The sequence below is a fragment of the Fusarium poae genome, chromosome 1 (assembly GCF_019609905.1).
Source record: "Fusarium poae strain DAOMC 252244 chromosome 1, whole genome shotgun sequence".
Classification (NCBI taxonomy): Eukaryota; Fungi; Ascomycota; class Sordariomycetes; order Hypocreales; family Nectriaceae; genus Fusarium; species Fusarium poae.
Genome location: NC_058399.1, coordinates 11,647,043 through 11,665,578, shown reverse-complemented (window position 1 = coordinate 11,665,578; position 18,536 = coordinate 11,647,043). Strand labels below are relative to the sequence as shown.

The window sequence follows — 18,536 nt, the reverse complement described above, 5'->3', positions numbered from 1 at the left end:
TCTTAGTGTTCGGCCGACCTCCTCAGTCTTAGGTTATGAAAATAAATAGTCTAAGAGCTATAGTCTAAAGAGCATAAAGTGGCCCTTTAATTTCGTTCCTTATGCTTCCAGCGGTCAGTTTTCCGGAGGCCCTGAGGCTCTACTACAACTTCTATCTCGTGATTACATTATTCATAATCATCCTGCTGTTCATTATCTGTCGCCGCTTCGCCTTGATCTGTCTCCCAATTCTCCTCTTCTGCCTTGTTCAATTCCACCAAAACGTGACAAAGCATTGCACTGACCCCTTCCAGTCTTGCCTCGTCACGGACATGCTCCTGACTGTCGAACTCAAGGGCCTCCCCAACTTCATGCCCAATCTCCTCAATAAATCCCAGAAGCTGATTTTTCTTGATATAGGAGCCATAACTACCCCAGTAGAGTGTACATGTTTGCACTTCTTTATGTTGAAGATTGTCCTCGGTAAGCTTCTGTGACCAGGCGTTGCGGACAATAGCATTCAAGTAGGTCCACCAAAGGTACCGAGCTCGTGGTCGCTTGTTGGTCAGAAATTGGAGTCGTTTTCCATGGAGTGATGCAATGCTAGATACTCCAGTCGCCAAAGGTGGGTGGGCCGCTTTAACTGCAGGATCTTTTTTGTTAAGTACCATGAATTTGTACTCTTTCGGGTTTGATTTCTGCCATGCTAGAATTCTTTGATCTCGTTCCTCTTTGTCGTCTAGGGGGAGCTCGGGATTCGCTGGTTCCAGATCGATGTCAGGCACAATAGCGACAGACCCATTCGCCAGAGCTTTCTCAATTTCCTCATGGAGTAACAGGCCGTTTTTGTATGAGAACAGCTCTTTCCGTGATCCCTTGCCGAAGATATCGTCCATGAAGATGCCTTGAGAGCAAGGGAAAAGGTGAGCACCTTGTAGCGTTTGAAACCAGTTGCCGATTACCGGCTCCCATAGGCGTTTGCGGACGGCTGTCTTTCGTCGTGGGCTGTATGCGTGGATCAGCGCCTTCTTGAAGTTCGATTGGTCGCTGGTATCCCTTGGGCCTACCCCCGTGTTCGTTGCCATTCCAACTTTTGATGAAATGAACAGCTTGACCCAACTTTCCCTGCGATCGACCGTTCTTTGTCGTTTTCTCCGAATAATTTCGCTGATTTGATTCCATACACAATACCTAAGCTGGCATCGTTTACCATCTTCGCTCTCGTACCACTCGCTGGCTTCTTCCTGTTCGTTGAGAACTGATCGTGCATCCTGTCGACTGAGGTTTGCCACTTTTTCGTAAAGATCCCAGGATTGAGCATCCATTATAATATGCCTCTTTGTAGTTAGGGGACGGCCTGAGGAAAAGATTTCGATGGTGTAAAGGTAGAAGAATTGACAAATTGACAAGGATGCTGGAATAAATAGCCGGAAAGTGGTCTGTGCGCAAATATTACTTCCTGCCCAAAATAAGGTATGCGCTAATGTGCGCACTCTAGTGATCTCAAGTCTTAGGTTACAAAAATAAAAAGTCTAAGAGCGATAGTCTAAAGGTCATAAAGTGGCCTACTAATTTCGTCTCTTAGGCTTATATTGGCCAAGTCTTCGGAGGATACTTACCAGGGAAGACACCAATCGCCGGATGAGTCACGCCCACAACCTTGTGACATTGCGACCGAATTGGATGATGAGGAAGGGAGTCAAAATAGTCAAATACGAATCTCGCAAAATAAAAAGTGAAATTGATACAAGAGAGGATATTTATATCCGATTAGAGAGCACGGGTCGACTACTGGCAGGCACATGACGTGGCTCTCTTACTTAAACCCATATCAGAAAAAAGTGAAGTCCAGCAAGACGCAACATGGCTGTGTACAAGGCGCGAACTTTATTCTAGTGATATAGACGCCTTCCATGTCTGGCACGGCAACGACCTACTGCCAAGCGGTAAATAGGTCCACAACTTAGACCTCACTTTTACATTCAACCAAACTTCAAGTTAATACTAAGTCTTTCATAACTATCAGGGTAAGAGAGAGATACAGATGTGGGCCGAGTCGTATCACGACAAGGAATCCAGTTTTATGACTTTCTCAGCATATCCATTAGTCACCTCATCACCCCATCTCCCCTGCATGTCCCTACTGATCGTCTTGTTCAGTCCTGGCCCGCTTGGGGTCAGACTGTTCAGCCTCGTTAGTCTCGTCAGCCTCATCAGCTGGACGCTTCTTGCCGAGTACCTCAGCTTCAACATCAGTGTCGCTGTCACTATCCCCCTTGAAGACTTTGCCATTGGCTTCAGCCAACGCCTTCTTCCTTTTGCCCCTGGAAGCCTTGTGTTGGAGGGAACCCAGCGTGCCTTCTACCTCCTCGTCCACATCATTCCCACCCTCTTGGTTATTTACATCGTTTTCCTCATCGTCAACGATTAAAGCAGAAGACTTTGCGGCCTTGTGGTCCTTCATGTACTTGCACAGCTTCTTGTGAGTGGCCTTGATATCATTGTCTTCCTCAAGCTTTGTCGCAATGGCACGAAAGACTTCAATGAGAAGATATGTAAAGAATGACTTGAGGTGGGTAGGGTCAGCAAGAAGCTTCTCGGCATAGTCAACATTGTGATTTTCGACTATTTCCAATCATCCAAGTGTGACAAGATTCATATTGTCGATCCAGAACTGTTGGTCGACGTCGTCAGTCTGCAAGACAATCTTGGCGACAATAGAGAAACTGTGACCAAGGTACCGGGCTCTGTTGCTGTGATGATCGGACTCGTGACCAAACATGTCTCGGAGAACAATCCAGGCGTACTGATTGAAGGGTTGCGTCATGTGTGTCTTGATAACTTCGTAGAGAATAATCTCCCGAAGCTCGTCCTCAATTTATTTGGGCAGCTCGATTTCGGCCGAACGCTGTGGTGCCCACTTGCTGACAGCCAACCTCTCAAAGTTGTCATGGTATAAGGTTTTCATCTTCAGGAAGATCCACTCCACCTTCTCCTTCTGGCCGATCCGGATGAGCCTACCACAGCATTGCCAGTTGGTTTTCATGTTGAGGTGCCAATTGATGAAAATTCCCGTGAAACAACAATGGTGCATGTTGACACCAACACTCATCGTGTTGATATTTGCAACAAAAACCTGCGCGCTAGAATAAGGATCATTCCACTCGTGAATGTTTTGATCCTTAAACGCCTGGTTGTTTTCGGGTGGGATGGTCCGACAGTCAAAACCTGCAACACGGATGACGTTGACGGTTACCCTGTGAGAGTGTTAGCAATTAAGAATCTCGCTAGGTTTACCTTAGGTCCACTTACGTCTGTACCCACGGGATATCCACGTAGATCAGAACTCCGCGCTTGTTGTCGGTAACTCGGTCGTAGAGGAGTTCAAGAGTTCTGGTGAGAATTGGGTTTTCATGACATACCCATCGAAGCGTGGCAGCTCGATTGGACGGCGCAAGAGCTGCCCCATCCTTGCTTGTCATGTTGTAAAGCCACGTAAAGTCACCGTTGGGGTCGCGTGCGATTAAACGCTGCCCATTGTCGACGCCAACAATGACATTGTGCTTGGCGGTTTCGTTTTGTTGCATCTTCTCAATCTCAGGTTTTGTCTTGGGCTCATTGTTGTCAACCAAGGCTTGGGCGCGAAGTTCGGTATCCTTCTTGCTGCCCGGAACTCTGCTGTTCTCAGGATCCAAGATGCCCGTGTTCCGCCAGTCAAATGTCGTGAGGACACCTCTGCGATGGATGCCAAAATTGAGCGTGGCCTCGGCGCCAGAGCCTTCAATTGCTTGAGAAGAAGCTGCCGCAAAAACATTGTTTGGGATAGCACCATTGTCGTTGTTCGGCTTGAAAAGTCTCTTGGAGAGATCAAACCCTTCTGCCTGCACTGACTTGCAGAGCTGGGGATCGAAGGTGTGCTCCTCCACGATGATAGTGGGAGGAAAAAGGTCGATTCCTGGATATGTCATGGTGCCATCCGGTAGCTTCAAGGGTGTGCGAATGGTTCGCCGGATATGCATGTATTCGAAAATTGGTCTGACAACCCAGGCGGAAAGGTTGGATCCCCAGTGGTGTTTGTGCCCAGCCGCTTTGTAGAGTTCCGGGTGCAGCATCCAGAGACGACTTTTACTTGACTTCCAGAATGCCAACAGCGGTTCGGCGCCCTTGTTGTTTTGCAGAAATTCCGGATGCAGGATTCCCTTGGTAATTTCGCCATTGAACTCGTTGTTCTCCAGTTCAGGATCATAGTCGCGATGGTAAAGGCCAGGGAGATAGCCAATACTGTTGACAGGGGGGTTCCATTTCAACCCGAGCGCTTTCCACATCAGTATGAGAGGAGAAATGAGGTCTCTGAGGGAGTTAGAAAGTGGTGTTCCTGATGTCCACAGCAGAACATTCCATCTGAACTTGCGAAGTAGGTGGTTGTATGAACCGTCAGCTTTCGTCGCAACTTGTGCCTCATCGCAGACAACGAACTGGAACTTGATATTCTTGATTGCCGTGTGTCGGCGGTCATACTAAACAAGATTGCCATCGGCAATCTTGGGATCGTCGACTCCTATGATGTCGCTCAAATTGATCTGCTCGCGGTTGTAAACCTGAACCTTGCGACGGCGCGAATTAGTCATGTCGTCATCATCCCCCCCCCCATCTGAATCAGCAGAGTCGGGCTCGTCCTCTGTCTCGGCCTGCTTCGTCTTTGCGGCACGATCCTTCTTCTTCTGAAGAGACTGTGGGACCTTGCCGTCCTTGAACTTGAACAGTCGTTCTTGTCTCTTGATGAATCGGGAAGACAGACTTGAATAGGACGTAATGACAAGTGTCTTGCCTGTCTTGGGGTCCCGTGAATCCAGGTTGTTGAGATAAGGAATCAACTCGCTGGTGCTGACGACTTTAGCTCCCTTGTCAACAAAAGTAGAACGAAGGCCATAAAAGACTACAAGATTGAAGTCTGCAAAATTCGCCTTTGCTTCAAGGTACGTCTGAGGCAGCGAGTTGACAGGAGTGATGATGAGGGATGGGCGAAATTCAATCTCTTCACTCTTGTCCAAGCGGGCATGCATCCGCCTGACCATAAGGTTCATGGCAAGGAAATAGATGCGGGTCTTGCTAGTCCCCATATCGTTTGACAGAAATGTATGGCGCTCAGGGCTTTCTGCCCGGTGAATAATGCTTGCAGCATCTATAATCAATCAGTATAATGTAAGCAGTCGGTATCCAGATAAGGGTTGAGAGGAGAAAACGGCAAGACCTAGTTCTGGCGAGAATTGCGTCATGATGATTGTAACGTTGGAAATGACTTACCATATATCTGGTGTGCCTTGAATGGCGCAATGCGAGTGTTGGCAGATTGGAGTCGAATGTCGGGGAACCGCGTTAAACCAAGCTCATCGCAGAGGGTACCCAGGTCGTGTTCCTACTTTGGCTGAAGGATGTACATAAACATCTCCGTTGCGAAGGCGCGGGCATTCTGTCGGGAAAGAGCGTCGATCTGGTCAGGATGCTGGTTGTTGTACTGGATAATGCTCTCATTATTGGCCTGAACAGTGATGTAATCGGAGATCTTGTCTGGGTCTATTTTGTTATTGGCGTAGGTCAGTGTGCTCCGCGTTGCTTCAATTGCCAGCTGAGGATCGACCATTTTGTGGATAGCCTTGAGAATGTCGATAACCTGTTGCGCTCGTTTTCTGTACAAAGGCGGCATTTTGATTGCCTTGACGGTAACCTTCTTCTGCATTTTGAATAACTCAGATGAAAAGGTGTTGGCGACCTTGTTGACCACATCAATGGCATCAAGACTGGTCGTGAAAGTGCCATCTTTATCACCACCATCGGCCTGCCGGGAGTCGCTGAATACTTGCTCGTTGAGGAGTTCCTTCTCGATATCAAGCGGGTCTCCCTTGTGTTCGCCAACGAGGATATTGGCTCCCTCAAGTTCAGCTTCGTCAAAATTAGCGTTTTGGTCATGGTAGCCCATCCAGTTGGAATTGCCGGTTGGCTTTGTGCGTATATGGCTGAGCAGGTTGACCTTGTCTTGCCTATTGTTGGCGGTATAGAGGAGGTAGAGGGCTTGATTTAGAAGTTTGAGGGGAAGGGTGTTGGCAATGACCTTCTCCTGGCTGTAGCCTTGGTTGATAGGATAATGTCGGAGGTAGTCTGATTTGCTTGAAAAGGTTATGTCTGTCTCCTAATACTGAGGAGTAAAGATGAAAATTTGGGCTGTATGTGCTAAAAATATACTCACTGTCGAGGGTTGGGAGCTTGGATTCTGTTCGTTAATAATAATGCTCTTGTTGAAAATAGTAATTAAATAAGGCTTGGGATATGTTTTGCAGATTGTTTTAATAATGTCCCGAATGGCCTGGTGCTTCTTGAAATAGTGTATATAATTGACTGGGCGGGGTATGTTGATGGTTTGACTTTTACTGGTTGTGTATGTGATGTGGGTGTCCTAAGATGTGAGCATGAACTGATAGAACTTGATCTAGGTTATATTAGGGTTGTTAATGTAATTAATGAGATTAGGATACTAGCCTTGTTCTTTATCGGTGGCCTCCTTTTTGAAACTTTCGGGTGTAAATTTGGCATTTATAACTTGATTAAAAGAGCTGACGATATTTATACTGTAAGAAGATGATGAGAATAGCTAGAGGAATTGAGATTGTGGTATTGTAATTTATAGGGGATATTATAAAAAGAGATATAGTTGGCCTTAGTGGCAAAATTATTGTACTTGGAGAGTAAGGTAGTATCCCTAAGTTGAACCGGGAGGGCTGTAGGGATGTTGATGCTGATGGGATATTGTGACTTCTTCTATACTGTTATCCTTGCAATCTTGGCCTTGTCTTTTTTATACTTGGGTGGCTTAGAGATTTTATGAATACGATAATCGGCGGCTGAGTGCTATGCTGGGCATTTTGCGTGGAGTTGAATGTTGAGAAAATCAAGATTATCTTTCACCTTGCTGTTTGTAGGTGCAGAAGTGCTTGCTGGAGTAGGGGAAACCTGTTCTGTATTAGACGTATTACTGGTACTTCTTGTATGTTTGCTTGTTTTGCCTTGGGTATCTTGATCTTGCCTCTTGGGGCTATGGAGAAATGATAGAACTGGAATGTCGACTGATTCTACTTGTTGAATTGCTTGTAGGGATGCTTGACTATAGAGGTGTGATGGTAGAATAAGAAGCCGTTGAAATTCCTAGAGGTTGGTAGGTTTGATAAGAAAAATAAAAAGGAAAGAGGAATTGAAAAGTGGGGAGAATATGGTTTTGCTGGATGATTGACTGCTAGCTTGATTGGGCTAGTTATTATGATATAAGCAGGTTAAACTGCTGCTATTGTGGCCTTAGGCTGCTACTTCCTTTGTAGCTTAACCCGCTTAGGACCCTCTTTGTAATACTAATTAAAATCAGCTTTAGGGTATTAGAATAATTGGCCGCTGGAAGTATAAGAGATGAAATTAATAGGTCACTTTATAGTCTTTAGACTATAGCTCTTAGACTATTTATTTTTATAATCTAATGGCTTAGGAGGTTAATTTTTCTACTACCCATTAGACTTAATTGGTATTAATTGATAATAGTCTGAGTAGTAGCTCTGGATAGTAAGCAGATAATAACTATGATGTAATTTTTATTTATATTGTACTTTACTCTGAATACTCATATTTACCAGCCGAGGAGGCTGCGCTATAACTGTGATATTATAAAGTAGATATTTACTAGAATATATTAATTGAAAAATAACCTAGATAATGAATTTATATTTAACTTAAAATAGATTCTTAGATTATAATAATTCCTAAATCTTTAGTTATAATAGAGGTATAAACCTAGTTATTATGATTAATTATATATAAAATAAATCCTTGGAGTTTAGCATTTATAACTTATAGAGCTAAGAAATCAAATCACCTTAAATTCCAGTATAAAGCAGTAGATAGTAGTTTATTATGAACTGGCACTTAATAAGAGTAAAGATTATTATAAGAACTTAATAGAAATATTTTATTCTTCTGATTTTTCTGTGTAATCTATAGTATATTTAAAATAGCTGATCCTTTGCTTTATTGTTATAAAAGGAATACTTTACCTTGTGATATGTGGTATATATTGTGAAGATGCATATTGGGCTTTATTGTTGGGCATTACTCTATACTGTTGAAATTATGAGATCTTGAATATAAAGCTTAGAGTAATAATTTAGAATTTTGTAAGTTATATTTTATATAAATCTATATTTTGAAGGCACTGTTATATAGTATAAAGCTATATGGTTATATGCGATTAGCTGAAGGTAGTATTTGCCTCCTTTGTTTAATCCTATATTCGGATGTATAATCTCGTATTTACTGCCAACTATTTGACTTTCTATTGTTAGATTCCTATAGTACCTACTTATATGAAGCCCTGTTATATGTATGGGGCTCTGATAGTAAAACTTACTTGATTATAATAAATTACGATGAACTATGCGTTGGAGTAAATCTATATGTAGCCCTCTGCAATCTTTGATATAGTACCCTGGAAAGAACTATATGGATAGATGCTCTGTGTATTAACTAGAATGATGCAGTAGAGAAAGGGCAGTAAGTTTAGTTGATGGCTAAGATCTATGCTAAAGCTAGTTGTGTGGTTGTCTGGCTTGGCGAGGCTGCTGATGAAAGTGATGAGGCTCTTTGGGAGATTTGCAGTGCTGCTGTTAAGAGTCTTATAAGTAAGAAAGATTCTGAGAGGATCCTTATGCTTCTTTATAGACTGTGGTTTTAATGGATTTGGGTAAGTGATTAACTTATTCTTGAAAGCTTATGTAACTGATATTTGTATTTTAGGTACTTTAGGAGGTTGCTGCAGCTTGATATATAGTTATTAAATGTGGTTTTACTGAGATTGATGGGTATGTATTCTGCTCTGGACTTAGTGTGCTGCAGTTGTTGTATAAAAATTGCGAAAGTCTATAGCCTTTGATTGTTTCTGTTGCCTATCTTATATGGGGTGTAATTCTATGTCCTAGGTATATAGGGTCCCTAGACGGTAGATTTTCACTTGATATTTGACCTCTTTATGAATTGGTGGAAATGTATTATATCTGGAAGGCTACTGAGCGCTGCGATAAGGTATATGCACTTCTTGGTATGAGTTGTGATGATCCTAGTGAAGTAGGCTTATCTGTTGACTATATACTCTCTTGGAGTTAAGTCTTTGAGATTCTGATAAAGTATATGCTTTCTTAATCTGTATCTGTAAGTATCTGGAATGATATAGAGGTAGCTGTGATTAGAGGCAGGGTATTTGTCTTAGGTGAAGTCTTTTCTGTTAAAAGGGACTATGCCTGGGAGGATGATTGAAAGTTGGAAATTACCTGGAAGAATGTTTTTTCTGAAAGATTTTGAATATCTACCTGGACTGTTGAAGTATCTGTTAAGTCTATTTAGGTTGGAGATGTTATATGTATTTTCTAAGGAGTAACATGACTGACTATTATCTGACTATGCGGTTTATACTGGACTATTGTTGTTATTTTAATCCCCCTGGGTCTGATGTAATATAAGAATATTATGTTACTAAATGATTTATGTGATGATGCTGAGTGGTTTGAGTCGTTAGAGCGTTTTATGGTGAACTTGCGTGACCTCTTGCTTATCTAGGACTGGGGTTCATATTCTATTGGGCTGCTTGGGAACCAGGAGATAAAATATGAAAAACTTATGTCAGAGCAATTTGGGACAGACTTATTAATGGAAGAACTTCATAACGTTACTATCCTGGCAGAAATGGGATTGGTGTTGTAAGATCTAGAGAGACATGCTGCATCAGAGGATTCAATCCGCAGAGCTGTTGTAAATTTTGAGGAGACGATCAGAATGGTGCATGGATCTGCAACAATTTCCAGTGTTAAAGGAAACGACTTCACAGTCAGAACCGATTTGGGAGCAGTAGCTGATACCCTTGCTCAATTCAAAGGAGGTTGGCAACCTTTAAGATGGGCGTCAGAAGATGGCCACCATTTGGTCGTCAGACTGATGCTCATAAAAGCTGATCTAAATATCGTTGATGCGGAAGGACGAACCCCATTGTCTTGGGCATCAGAAAAAGGCTATGAGGCAGTGGTAAGATTGCTTCTTGGGACTGGAGCTGTTGATCCAGACGTGAGAGACAGGGATGGCTGGACGCCACTCCTATGGGCAGCTAGTAAAGGGCACGAGGCAATTGTGAAGCTCCTTCTGGAAACCCAAAAGGTTGATCCAGACGCAAATAAGGGAAGCGAAGACCCGAAAGGAACAAGGCGAACACCGTTGTTACTCGCCTCAGAAGGTGGCCATGAGGCAGTAGTGAGGAGGCTGCTTGATACCTACAAAGTAGACCTCAATGCTCGTGATGAGAGTGGAGGGACGCCGCTGATGTGGGCTGTCAAGAACGGACATACACATGTGGTGAATCTACTGCTCCTAACAGGAAAGGTTAACCCGAATGCTTCAGAAGAGGGCGAAGTTGAGAATGAAGGTGGGCGAACGCCACTCATGTGGGCAGCGAATACTCGGAACGAGGAGATTGTCAAACTTCTCCTTGAAACCAAGAAAGTCAGTCCAGATGCAAGAGACAAATCCAGTCGAACTGCCATTTCTCTGGCCGCAGAAAGCGGAGATGTTAGAATTGTGAAGCTACTCTTAGATACCGGCAAAGCGGAGCCCGATTTATCTGATAAGGACGGACGGACGCCGTTAAGGTTGGCAGCTGAGAGTGGCTTTGGGGAAGTCGTTCAATTACTCCTTGACACGAATAAGGTCGATCCAAACTTGAAAGACAAACGTGGGCAAACACCACTATTCTCAGCGGCAAAGAACGGACACGAGCATATTGTCAAAATATTGGTAGAAAGAAATGAACTAAGTGTCCAGGACCTACAACGTCAGATCCCAGTACGCTCCGAGCATGAGCATTTTCTCAATATCCATGATGAGGACTACTTCGACAAGCGTTGCCAGCAACTGTTTTCCCATGTCCAACAGTGGGTTTTACGGTTTTCGAAAGCATCGGATATGCGCACATCGCGTCTCACGCATGAGATAAATCAACAAGTTGCTGATAACGTGGAGACTGTACTCGGCAGTCAACGTGAATACAGCGAGGAAGATCCTGATATTGATGTGCCTGGTCGCCTATTATCCAGAAGCGATGCCGAAAAGGTCATTTTTAGACTGGAAAATACCATATTGGACGGATCTGATGTAAATGTCTATCTTTCTGATCGGGTGCGCCGTCGCGATGTGTTTACCTCTCTGGTTACGACCATGATCTGGGAGTACATATTTACTCGCTATTTATTTGGTCTCGATCGAGAGGTAAGGCAGAAGATCAAGAAATTGGAGCAACAACTGGTTGGACCTCCTGAGGCCATTCGCAAATGGCGTGCTACAACTCTGACATTACTATCGCATCGTGACCAAGTCAAGAAACAGAGAGATGAAGATGCTGGGTATGTTACTTACGATATATTTCAAACTCTCTGCGCTGTTATCCTACCCCCTAAAAATATCCAAGTACAACTTCAGTCGCAATTATACAAGGTGGTCGAATACGCAGCGGACCTGGGTGTTGAAATGCGGACGCAGAAAGCAGACTACATGATGCTCCCACCACTACAACCCGAAGTTAACCTAGATGGCGACATTGCCACGTTTGTCCATTTTAACGCGTCCTTGATGAATGAATGTGGCGATAGAGCGGAGATGAGTAACGAGGAGCTTGAGAAACATGGGTCAACAGTTAGGATCTATCTATTCCCGCTCGTCGTGAAGAGGGGAGGGGACGACGGTGTTGGCAACGACGAGATTGTTGTCTTTCCAGCTCAGGTGTTGGTAGCTCCAAAGGACATTGAAAATGAGGAGGCGATGCTGGTAGCAATGGATACTGAAAGGGGGCAAAGACCAGCAGTTTTACCATCCACCGAAGCGGAAAAGTGGGTGCAGAGCATCAAGACGAAGGTAAGGAAGATTTTGAAATCTTGAGGGAAATCGAGAAGACCTGATCGAAAGATTAGTAGATCGTACAAGAGATACAAATAAGCAATTATAAATTCACGTAAATAAATTTAATTGTACCATTTGGCTGAGGGCTGCACGACTAGGTTAGGCAATCTTATTTGTAGTTTGGATAGCCCAAATCTAAACTCTCCATGTAGCTTTACTGATACATATCCTGTCCCCCACTAGGTGTTACTTTGGTAATGATATCATCAATCATCAGAAGATTCAACTCCGCCTAGTTCCTCATCCAACAACTTTCCATCTTTCCAAGCATCTATAGCAGCCTGTCTCTGTTCATTATCCCAGAAAACGTCTGGCCCCCAACCCTTCCTGTTTGGATATCTTCCAGCATTCTTCTTCGAGTCCTGCACTCTTTGACACGACTCTTGTTGGGTGAGATGAAACCAGACTACATGTTGTAATCCCTAATCGAAGAAACTAAATTCTTCCTTGTAGTCTCTATTGCAGCCTCCATCATGCCTGATTAAGACTAGAAACTCAGAACAGAAGCATGCTATTAGTCAAACACGACGATTAGAGTTTTAGATGAGATGAATGTTCTTGACCACATTCGGTAACTGCCGAAACAACTGGCCAGTGCCGATGGGTCATGTTGATCATCCAGGCTAAACATCCTATCAGGGTCTAGCAATAGGTTCCTTGTGGACCACACGAACTTCAGCTGCCGTATTCAACAGGCATCATCAACGGACCGATAGCATGGGCGGTTTTGATTCCGTTTGTCAACTTCATTTCAGTGACTGCGACTTCTGGAAAAATAACATATATATAGCCTTTATTCCGGTATGCTTCATGGCTTTGCTTGTCAATCATCGTTCTTTACCAACTTAACATTCTTCTTCTTTACACTCTTTTGAACCTCTAGCGAATCTTAGAACGTCAAAATGCAACTCGTTCAGTTCTCAGTCTTTGCTGCTGTCATGGCTGCTTCGGTAAAAGGCGCCAAGCTTGAACAGCGTGACATCGATGAATGCACCTCGGCAGCCAACGATCTCATCAATGTCATGAGCGACATGCCAACTGCAGACAAGACCCTTGCGAGCTTCATCGCCAAGCAGACTGATTTCGAAGATGTCGCCGATTCTTGTGTGATTCCTGCAGTCACTGGGTCCATGGCCGCTGCTTATACTGCCTACGCCAAGTCCATGGAGAGCTGGGTTTCTGAGACGGAGAATGACATTTCTAGCGTTTACGACGCTTGCAAGGATGTCCCCGAGGTTCAGGAGCAGCTTGATTCCTACAAAGTCCCGATCAGCGGAATGTGCTCTTCCTTTGCCTGGGCTACCGCTTCCGCCACGGAGACCGCTGCAGCTACTGCCAAGGCCACTAACTCCGCTGCTGATTCAGCTACAGTCTCAGCCATGGAGACTGTCTCAAGTACCTCTGCCCCCAGCAACGTTTCTGGGAACTCTGGTGTGCGCAGCACTGGCTTCGGAGTTGTTGCTATTGTCGCTATTGCCGGTCTCACTGTAGCTGGAACTTACTAGGTAAGAGCTTTACATTGAGGCGAGGTTCATGTTTGGTTTGACTAACATGGTGCATTGTAGGAATAAGTACCCAGGGACGGCGAAGACGTATAGAGGGTGGATGGTCATTTGGATCATGAGCATTCGAACGTGAATATGGACTGTTGACCACTGTTGACCTACAGCGTTGTTTACATATGAATATTTCTACCAAGGCTAGATTCCTTGTCGTGATATAACTCGGCCCATATCTTTATCTCTTTGTCACCCTAAGTACATCAGCCCATCAGAGTGCTCTGCTGTCTACTGGATAGTAAGCAGTAAAAACGACCCCCTAAGTCTTAGGTTAAAAAAATAAATTATCTGAGAGCTATAGTCTAAAGAGCATAAAGTGATCCACTAATTTATCTCTTATGGTTTCAGCGGCCAATGTTTCTGATATCCTAAGGGCTGTACTTTCCAGTTCATATCCTATCTCTAAAGTTCAGTAAGTAACACTAAACGTTTTCCAAAAGCTTTGCGTCTCCTGCCAATCCAGTTGTTTCTTCGCACTGCTGACAAGATACTGTCCAGACTCTTTATCCTTGAACGAGTGACCCTTACTTGGTTTAAAGTCGACGATAAAGACAGTAGCCGAGCCAGGGCCTTTGCAAAGTTTCAAGTTGGGGCACAAATACAAGCTGTTCTGAGCAGAACTGATAGTAAAATCATTTCCCCCAATATCCATAGCATGAAGAACCCAGCCTTGCGGGACGTTATCATGCATTTTTGTGGCTTTGGTCAGGGTAACTTGGCCGTTGGACGTCACACTCAAGGCCTGACCTGAAGCTTCAAAGACCAGAGTACGTCCTTCTGTTAACAGTCCACGGACAGATTTGAACCCCTTCTCCGCGAGACTTGCGGTGTCATTATTAGCCCATTCGCCGGTGTAAGGCACAGCTGGTCTACCGTTTCCATATTGAGAAAAACAATGCGAAGATCCGTCGTATTCGCCCTTGCTATTGGTGTGTGGCTCAGGAGCATCAGGCAGAGTTGGGATGGAGTAGTCAGGGTTTTTGAAGTCGAAAGCATTGACAAGGTCGGCCATGTTCTCACGGCGCCAGGGAACTAGCTCTTCTGACTTGACATCACGACCCTTTGCAGCCTGCCATCTTTCGATAAAGGCTATCTGGGACGTGTGATCGCAGTGCTCAGTGTAAACGCCTCCCTTGCGAGTGAATGGGGAGATAATATAGAATGGCACGCGAAAGCCTGGGCCGGTAGGCGTGCGGCCAACTTCACCATACGGATCATCGATCCATTCACCGGCTGTTCCATCGGGGGAATGATAAGGGGTGACATGGTCTGCCCATCCGCCTGTCTCATCGTAGGATATGATAAGGGCAGATTTGGAGTACTTGGGAGAGTTTATGACAGCTTCAGCAACTTTCTTTTGCAGCCATGAACCGTCGTTTGGCGAGTAAGGAGGGTGTTCGGATAGTTGCATTGGTCCGACGATGTACGAAACTTCGGGAAGTGTTCCGCTAGCAGCTTGAGCGAAGAAGGCATCCAAAGATTGTCCCTTCATTCCTTTCTCGTTCAATTTGGAGCCTTTCTTGGAATCTTGAAACTGCTCGAACCATGCATAAGGGTTGTCGTCAAAGTTATCGGCGTCTTGAAAAACACTCCATGACACGCCAGCAGCCTCGTACTTCTCAGCAGCTGTGGTCCATTTGAGAGGGTAGCAGTTGATTCCGTCTCTGTCACAGCCGGGTGTCTCGTTGTTGTCAATGTAGGGATAACCACCTTTGTCTTTTGTCTGTGGAGAACCTGGGACATTGATGGATCCGCTGATCCACATGACTCTGTTTGGGTTGGTTGAAGCGATGACGGACTCTTGATACATGTCGCCAACAATCCATTCTTCAGCCAAGGCAAAATGGACAGGAAGATCCTGACGCTTATAGTAGCCAATGCTATATGGAGTGTTGTTCATGGCCCAATGGTCATTGGCGCCATGGTTCAGAGCAGCTTGATTGGCATCCCAGCCGTTGGACCCAGCACTCATGCACTGGGTGGCTTCCGGCCAGGTGCCCCCGAGGTAGTTAAGATACCAAGGAGTGATGTAGTCGGTATCCTTACTCTGTTTTGCAGTGACTTTTTGCTTCCAGATAGGAACCCCATCGTTGACCTGAACATTTGGATCCGCAAAGCCTCGAACTCCTGCCATAGTGCCAAAGTAGTGATCGAAAGCACGGTTCTCTTAGACTATATTAGCGGGCATGATATAGAGGGGTGGTTGACTTTCATACCTTGCATGAATAAAATGACATGGTCAATATCAGCCAAGCTCTCTGTATGCGCTGGATTTATGGCTGCAAGGAACCACGCGACGGCAAGACCTAAGGCCCGTGAGAATAGCATGATGAAAGAACAAGGCCAGTCAGTCATGAACTGGTAGAGCCAGCGAAACCAAAACTCAACAAATTGCCGCATATCGAATATATATCTCTTTTATGCCCGAAAATAATTGTTCAGAGACCCTGTCGTGGTGGAGTAGCAGGAAAAGTTGTTGATTGTTAATCTTGGGGTGATGATCAACAAAGAGTAATCTACACGTTCTAAATCTTGTCTTTGTGATTAGCAAGAAATTTTATGATGGACTATATAAAACATCAAGTCGATGAAGATCTTCCTTAAAGTGAAGTACTTTTGTTATCGTAAGTCATGTCTGTCTGTTTAGTAGCCAATGGGCATGTGGGGATTGATCTCGTGGGTGATCTATTCTTTATCTCTAAGACACAATCAATCACAAGCGACGTAGACACCTACCATTCATACTAGTGGGTAACGGATCCTAAGTCTTAGGTTACAAAAATAAATAGTCTAAGAGGTCTGGCCTAAGTATCATAAGCTGACCTAGTAATTTCGTCCCTTATGCTTGTAGTGGCTAATTCTTCTGACACCCTCAGGCCATACGAGGCCGGGTATTCGGCACAAAAACCATGGTAATTTCGCTCGCTCATCAAAACAGCTTTGTCTTGTTAAAGACTTCTTCAGGTTCAATCATCACACTATGGCGGCCTTCGATGAAGAAGCGCACGGTTTACTTGACGAACATGAACTCTGCAGCGAGGACACAAGTGTACCAGATGATATAGATCTGTCCACGGCATACACCGCCTCATTTTCGCATAGGCCCAAGAGATCATGTGCAGTGCGATGGGCAGTGGCTGTTATCGTGGTTTTAGTACTGTCCATGTTTGGGGCAATCGTTACATCATATGGTGCACGAGAACAGTTCTCCGAAACTGGGCAAGATACCCCTCTCGGTTATCGACTTCACCCACACGAACATACATCTCGCCCGCCAAAGACAATTGTTTACAGCTGGAACATTACTTCTGGGATCAGATCACCAGACGGTGTTGAGAAACGTGTGTATCTAATCAATGGTAAACATCACAAAACCAGAAAGGTGGTTCTAGTCTAATCAGCTTAAATAGATGAATTTCCAGGGCCGATTATTGAGGCTCGATCCAGCGACAGAGTCGTGGTACATGTACACAACGGCCTCTCGCAAGAAGGTCTTTCAATACATTGGCATGGTTTGCGTATGAAAGACCAGAACGGCATGGACGGTGCTGTGGGCTTCACGCAGTCCCCCATTGCACCTAGTGACAACTTTACCTACAACTTCACTATCGGCGATGATGAATATGGTACCTTTTGGTGGCACAGTCACTCGCATGTTCAACGTGCCGACGGCCTCTGGGGAGGGTTAGTGGTTCACTTTCCAAATGAGAGTAACCAATCACCAGAAGACTATTTGGTCATGATTACTGATTGGTTTCATCGAAATCAAATTGAAGTGTTGAGCTGGTTTGCAGACGCGAGTAGTCGAGGGAACGAGCCCGTTCCAGATTCACTGCTAGTCAACGGCCAAGGGCGATTTGACTGCTCTATGGCTGTTCTCGCAAGACCAATTGTTTGTTCTCAAGTCGCACTAGAAGAGCTGAAGCCGTTGTTTCGACGGACGAACGATAGGAGGACAAGGATACGAGTTGTGAATGCAGGTTCAATCGCAGGCTTTACGATAAGAATGGATTCAGCAACGATGAGGCCAGTTCGGGTGGATGGAGGGTTTGATGTCCACTCGAAGACAACCGAAGCTGTCGGTATCCTTTATCCTGGTGAGAGAGTGGATATCGACGTTGAGTGGAAGGACGACCATCCTCAAAACCGTTGGCTCACGATATACATGGATGACGAGTAAGTTACAGTTTGACTCTTCAAGATATGAAACTGTATGCTAAATGGCAGACGTGACTAGGAACTTTGGCTATCCCAATGAAGCATTAAATCCGGTTCAACACTTTCCCATCTTTGACCATAGTCACAAGATACCAAGTTCCAGGGATCTAGAGCCAAATGAAACCCGGAGCCTTGACCCGCAACATCTCAAAGCTGCTGCAAAGGTAGTGGATATACCGTCAGTTGTCGATCAAACCATTCTTCTTTATGCGAAAACCGAAAAGCTTGCGCATATGGACTACGAGCCTGTTGGATTTATAAATCATCCTTCTTGGAAACCACAGGATCCACCTCTTATTTCACAGGACCGATCTAAATGGGATGGAAACCAGCTTATTCCATTCATATCGATAACACTAGGGAAACCTACGAGAGTTAATATCATCATTAATAACTTGGATGACGGCGCGCATCCTTTTCATTTTCATGGACATTCTTTCTATGTTCTCTCCACATACAGAGATGAAGGGCGTGGGAGTTGGGGGTCCTACAATTCTTACACTGGTCAAGAGCCACCAGATGGGATGAATCTGAACTTTCCATTGCGTAAAGATACAGTCAGTGTGCCGAGAAGAGGCCATGTGGTAATAACATTTGTGGCTGACAATCCAGGAATCTGGGCGTTACACTGTCATATGCTTGTTCATATGGCACGAGGTATGGCCATTGGTTTGCAGGTTGATTATGGGACAAGCACAAGAGGACTGTGACATTTGAGAATGGTTCCTAGTGGTAGTTTATGTACAAGGCATA

The 18,536-nt window shown here is 44.7% G+C and overlaps 7 protein-coding genes across 7 annotated transcripts; 3 read left to right on the top strand and 4 right to left on the bottom strand.

Annotated features, from left to right (window-relative positions):
• Window positions 1-167: 167 nt before the first annotated feature.
• On the bottom strand, window positions 168-1,304 carry FPOAC1_003791 (uncharacterized protein; the record flags this gene model as incomplete). Its single annotated transcript, XM_044848346.1, has 1 exon — window positions 168-1,304. One exon carries the CDS (start codon window positions 1,302-1,304, stop codon window positions 168-170), a length of 1,137 nt encoding a protein of 378 aa, XP_044714262.1.
• An 815-nt stretch (window positions 1,305-2,119) lies between these two features.
• On the bottom strand, window positions 2,120-2,806 carry FPOAC1_003790 (uncharacterized protein; the record flags this gene model as incomplete). The annotated part of the gene is made up of 2 exons (XM_044848345.1): window positions 2,120-2,572; window positions 2,684-2,806. 2 exons carry the CDS (start codon window positions 2,804-2,806, stop codon window positions 2,120-2,122), a joined length of 576 nt encoding a protein of 191 aa, XP_044714261.1.
• Window positions 2,807-2,857: 51 nt separating this feature from the next.
• Window positions 2,858-6,895, bottom strand: FPOAC1_003789 (uncharacterized protein; the record flags this gene model as incomplete). Its single annotated transcript, XM_044848344.1, has 7 exons — window positions 2,858-3,236; window positions 3,292-4,469; window positions 4,503-5,161; window positions 5,223-5,230; window positions 5,418-6,143; window positions 6,224-6,247; window positions 6,864-6,895. The coding sequence occupies 7 exons, from the start codon at window positions 6,893-6,895 to the stop codon at window positions 2,858-2,860; spliced, it is 3,006 nt and encodes a 1,001-aa protein (XP_044714260.1).
• A 3,104-nt stretch (window positions 6,896-9,999) lies between these two features.
• FPOAC1_003788 (uncharacterized protein) lies at window positions 10,000-11,985 on the top strand (the record flags this gene model as incomplete). The annotated part of the gene is made up of 1 exon (XM_044848343.1): window positions 10,000-11,985. The coding sequence occupies one exon, from the start codon at window positions 10,000-10,002 to the stop codon at window positions 11,983-11,985; it is 1,986 nt and encodes a 661-aa protein (XP_044714259.1).
• A 923-nt stretch (window positions 11,986-12,908) lies between these two features.
• Window positions 12,909-13,511, top strand: FPOAC1_003787 (uncharacterized protein; the record flags this gene model as incomplete). Its single annotated transcript, XM_044848342.1, has 1 exon — window positions 12,909-13,511. The coding sequence occupies one exon, from the start codon at window positions 12,909-12,911 to the stop codon at window positions 13,509-13,511; it is 603 nt and encodes a 200-aa protein (XP_044714258.1).
• A 463-nt stretch (window positions 13,512-13,974) lies between these two features.
• Window positions 13,975-15,893, bottom strand: FPOAC1_003786 (uncharacterized protein; the record flags this gene model as incomplete). The annotated part of the gene is made up of 2 exons (XM_044848341.1): window positions 13,975-15,731; window positions 15,782-15,893. The coding sequence occupies 2 exons, from the start codon at window positions 15,891-15,893 to the stop codon at window positions 13,975-13,977; spliced, it is 1,869 nt and encodes a 622-aa protein (XP_044714257.1).
• A 652-nt stretch (window positions 15,894-16,545) lies between these two features.
• Window positions 16,546-18,500, top strand: FPOAC1_003785 (uncharacterized protein; the record flags this gene model as incomplete). Its single annotated transcript, XM_044848340.1, has 4 exons — window positions 16,546-16,924; window positions 16,976-17,741; window positions 17,803-18,340; window positions 18,396-18,500. 4 exons carry the CDS (start codon window positions 16,546-16,548, stop codon window positions 18,498-18,500), a joined length of 1,788 nt encoding a protein of 595 aa, XP_044714256.1.
• Between the last annotated feature and the right edge of the window lie 36 nt (window positions 18,501-18,536).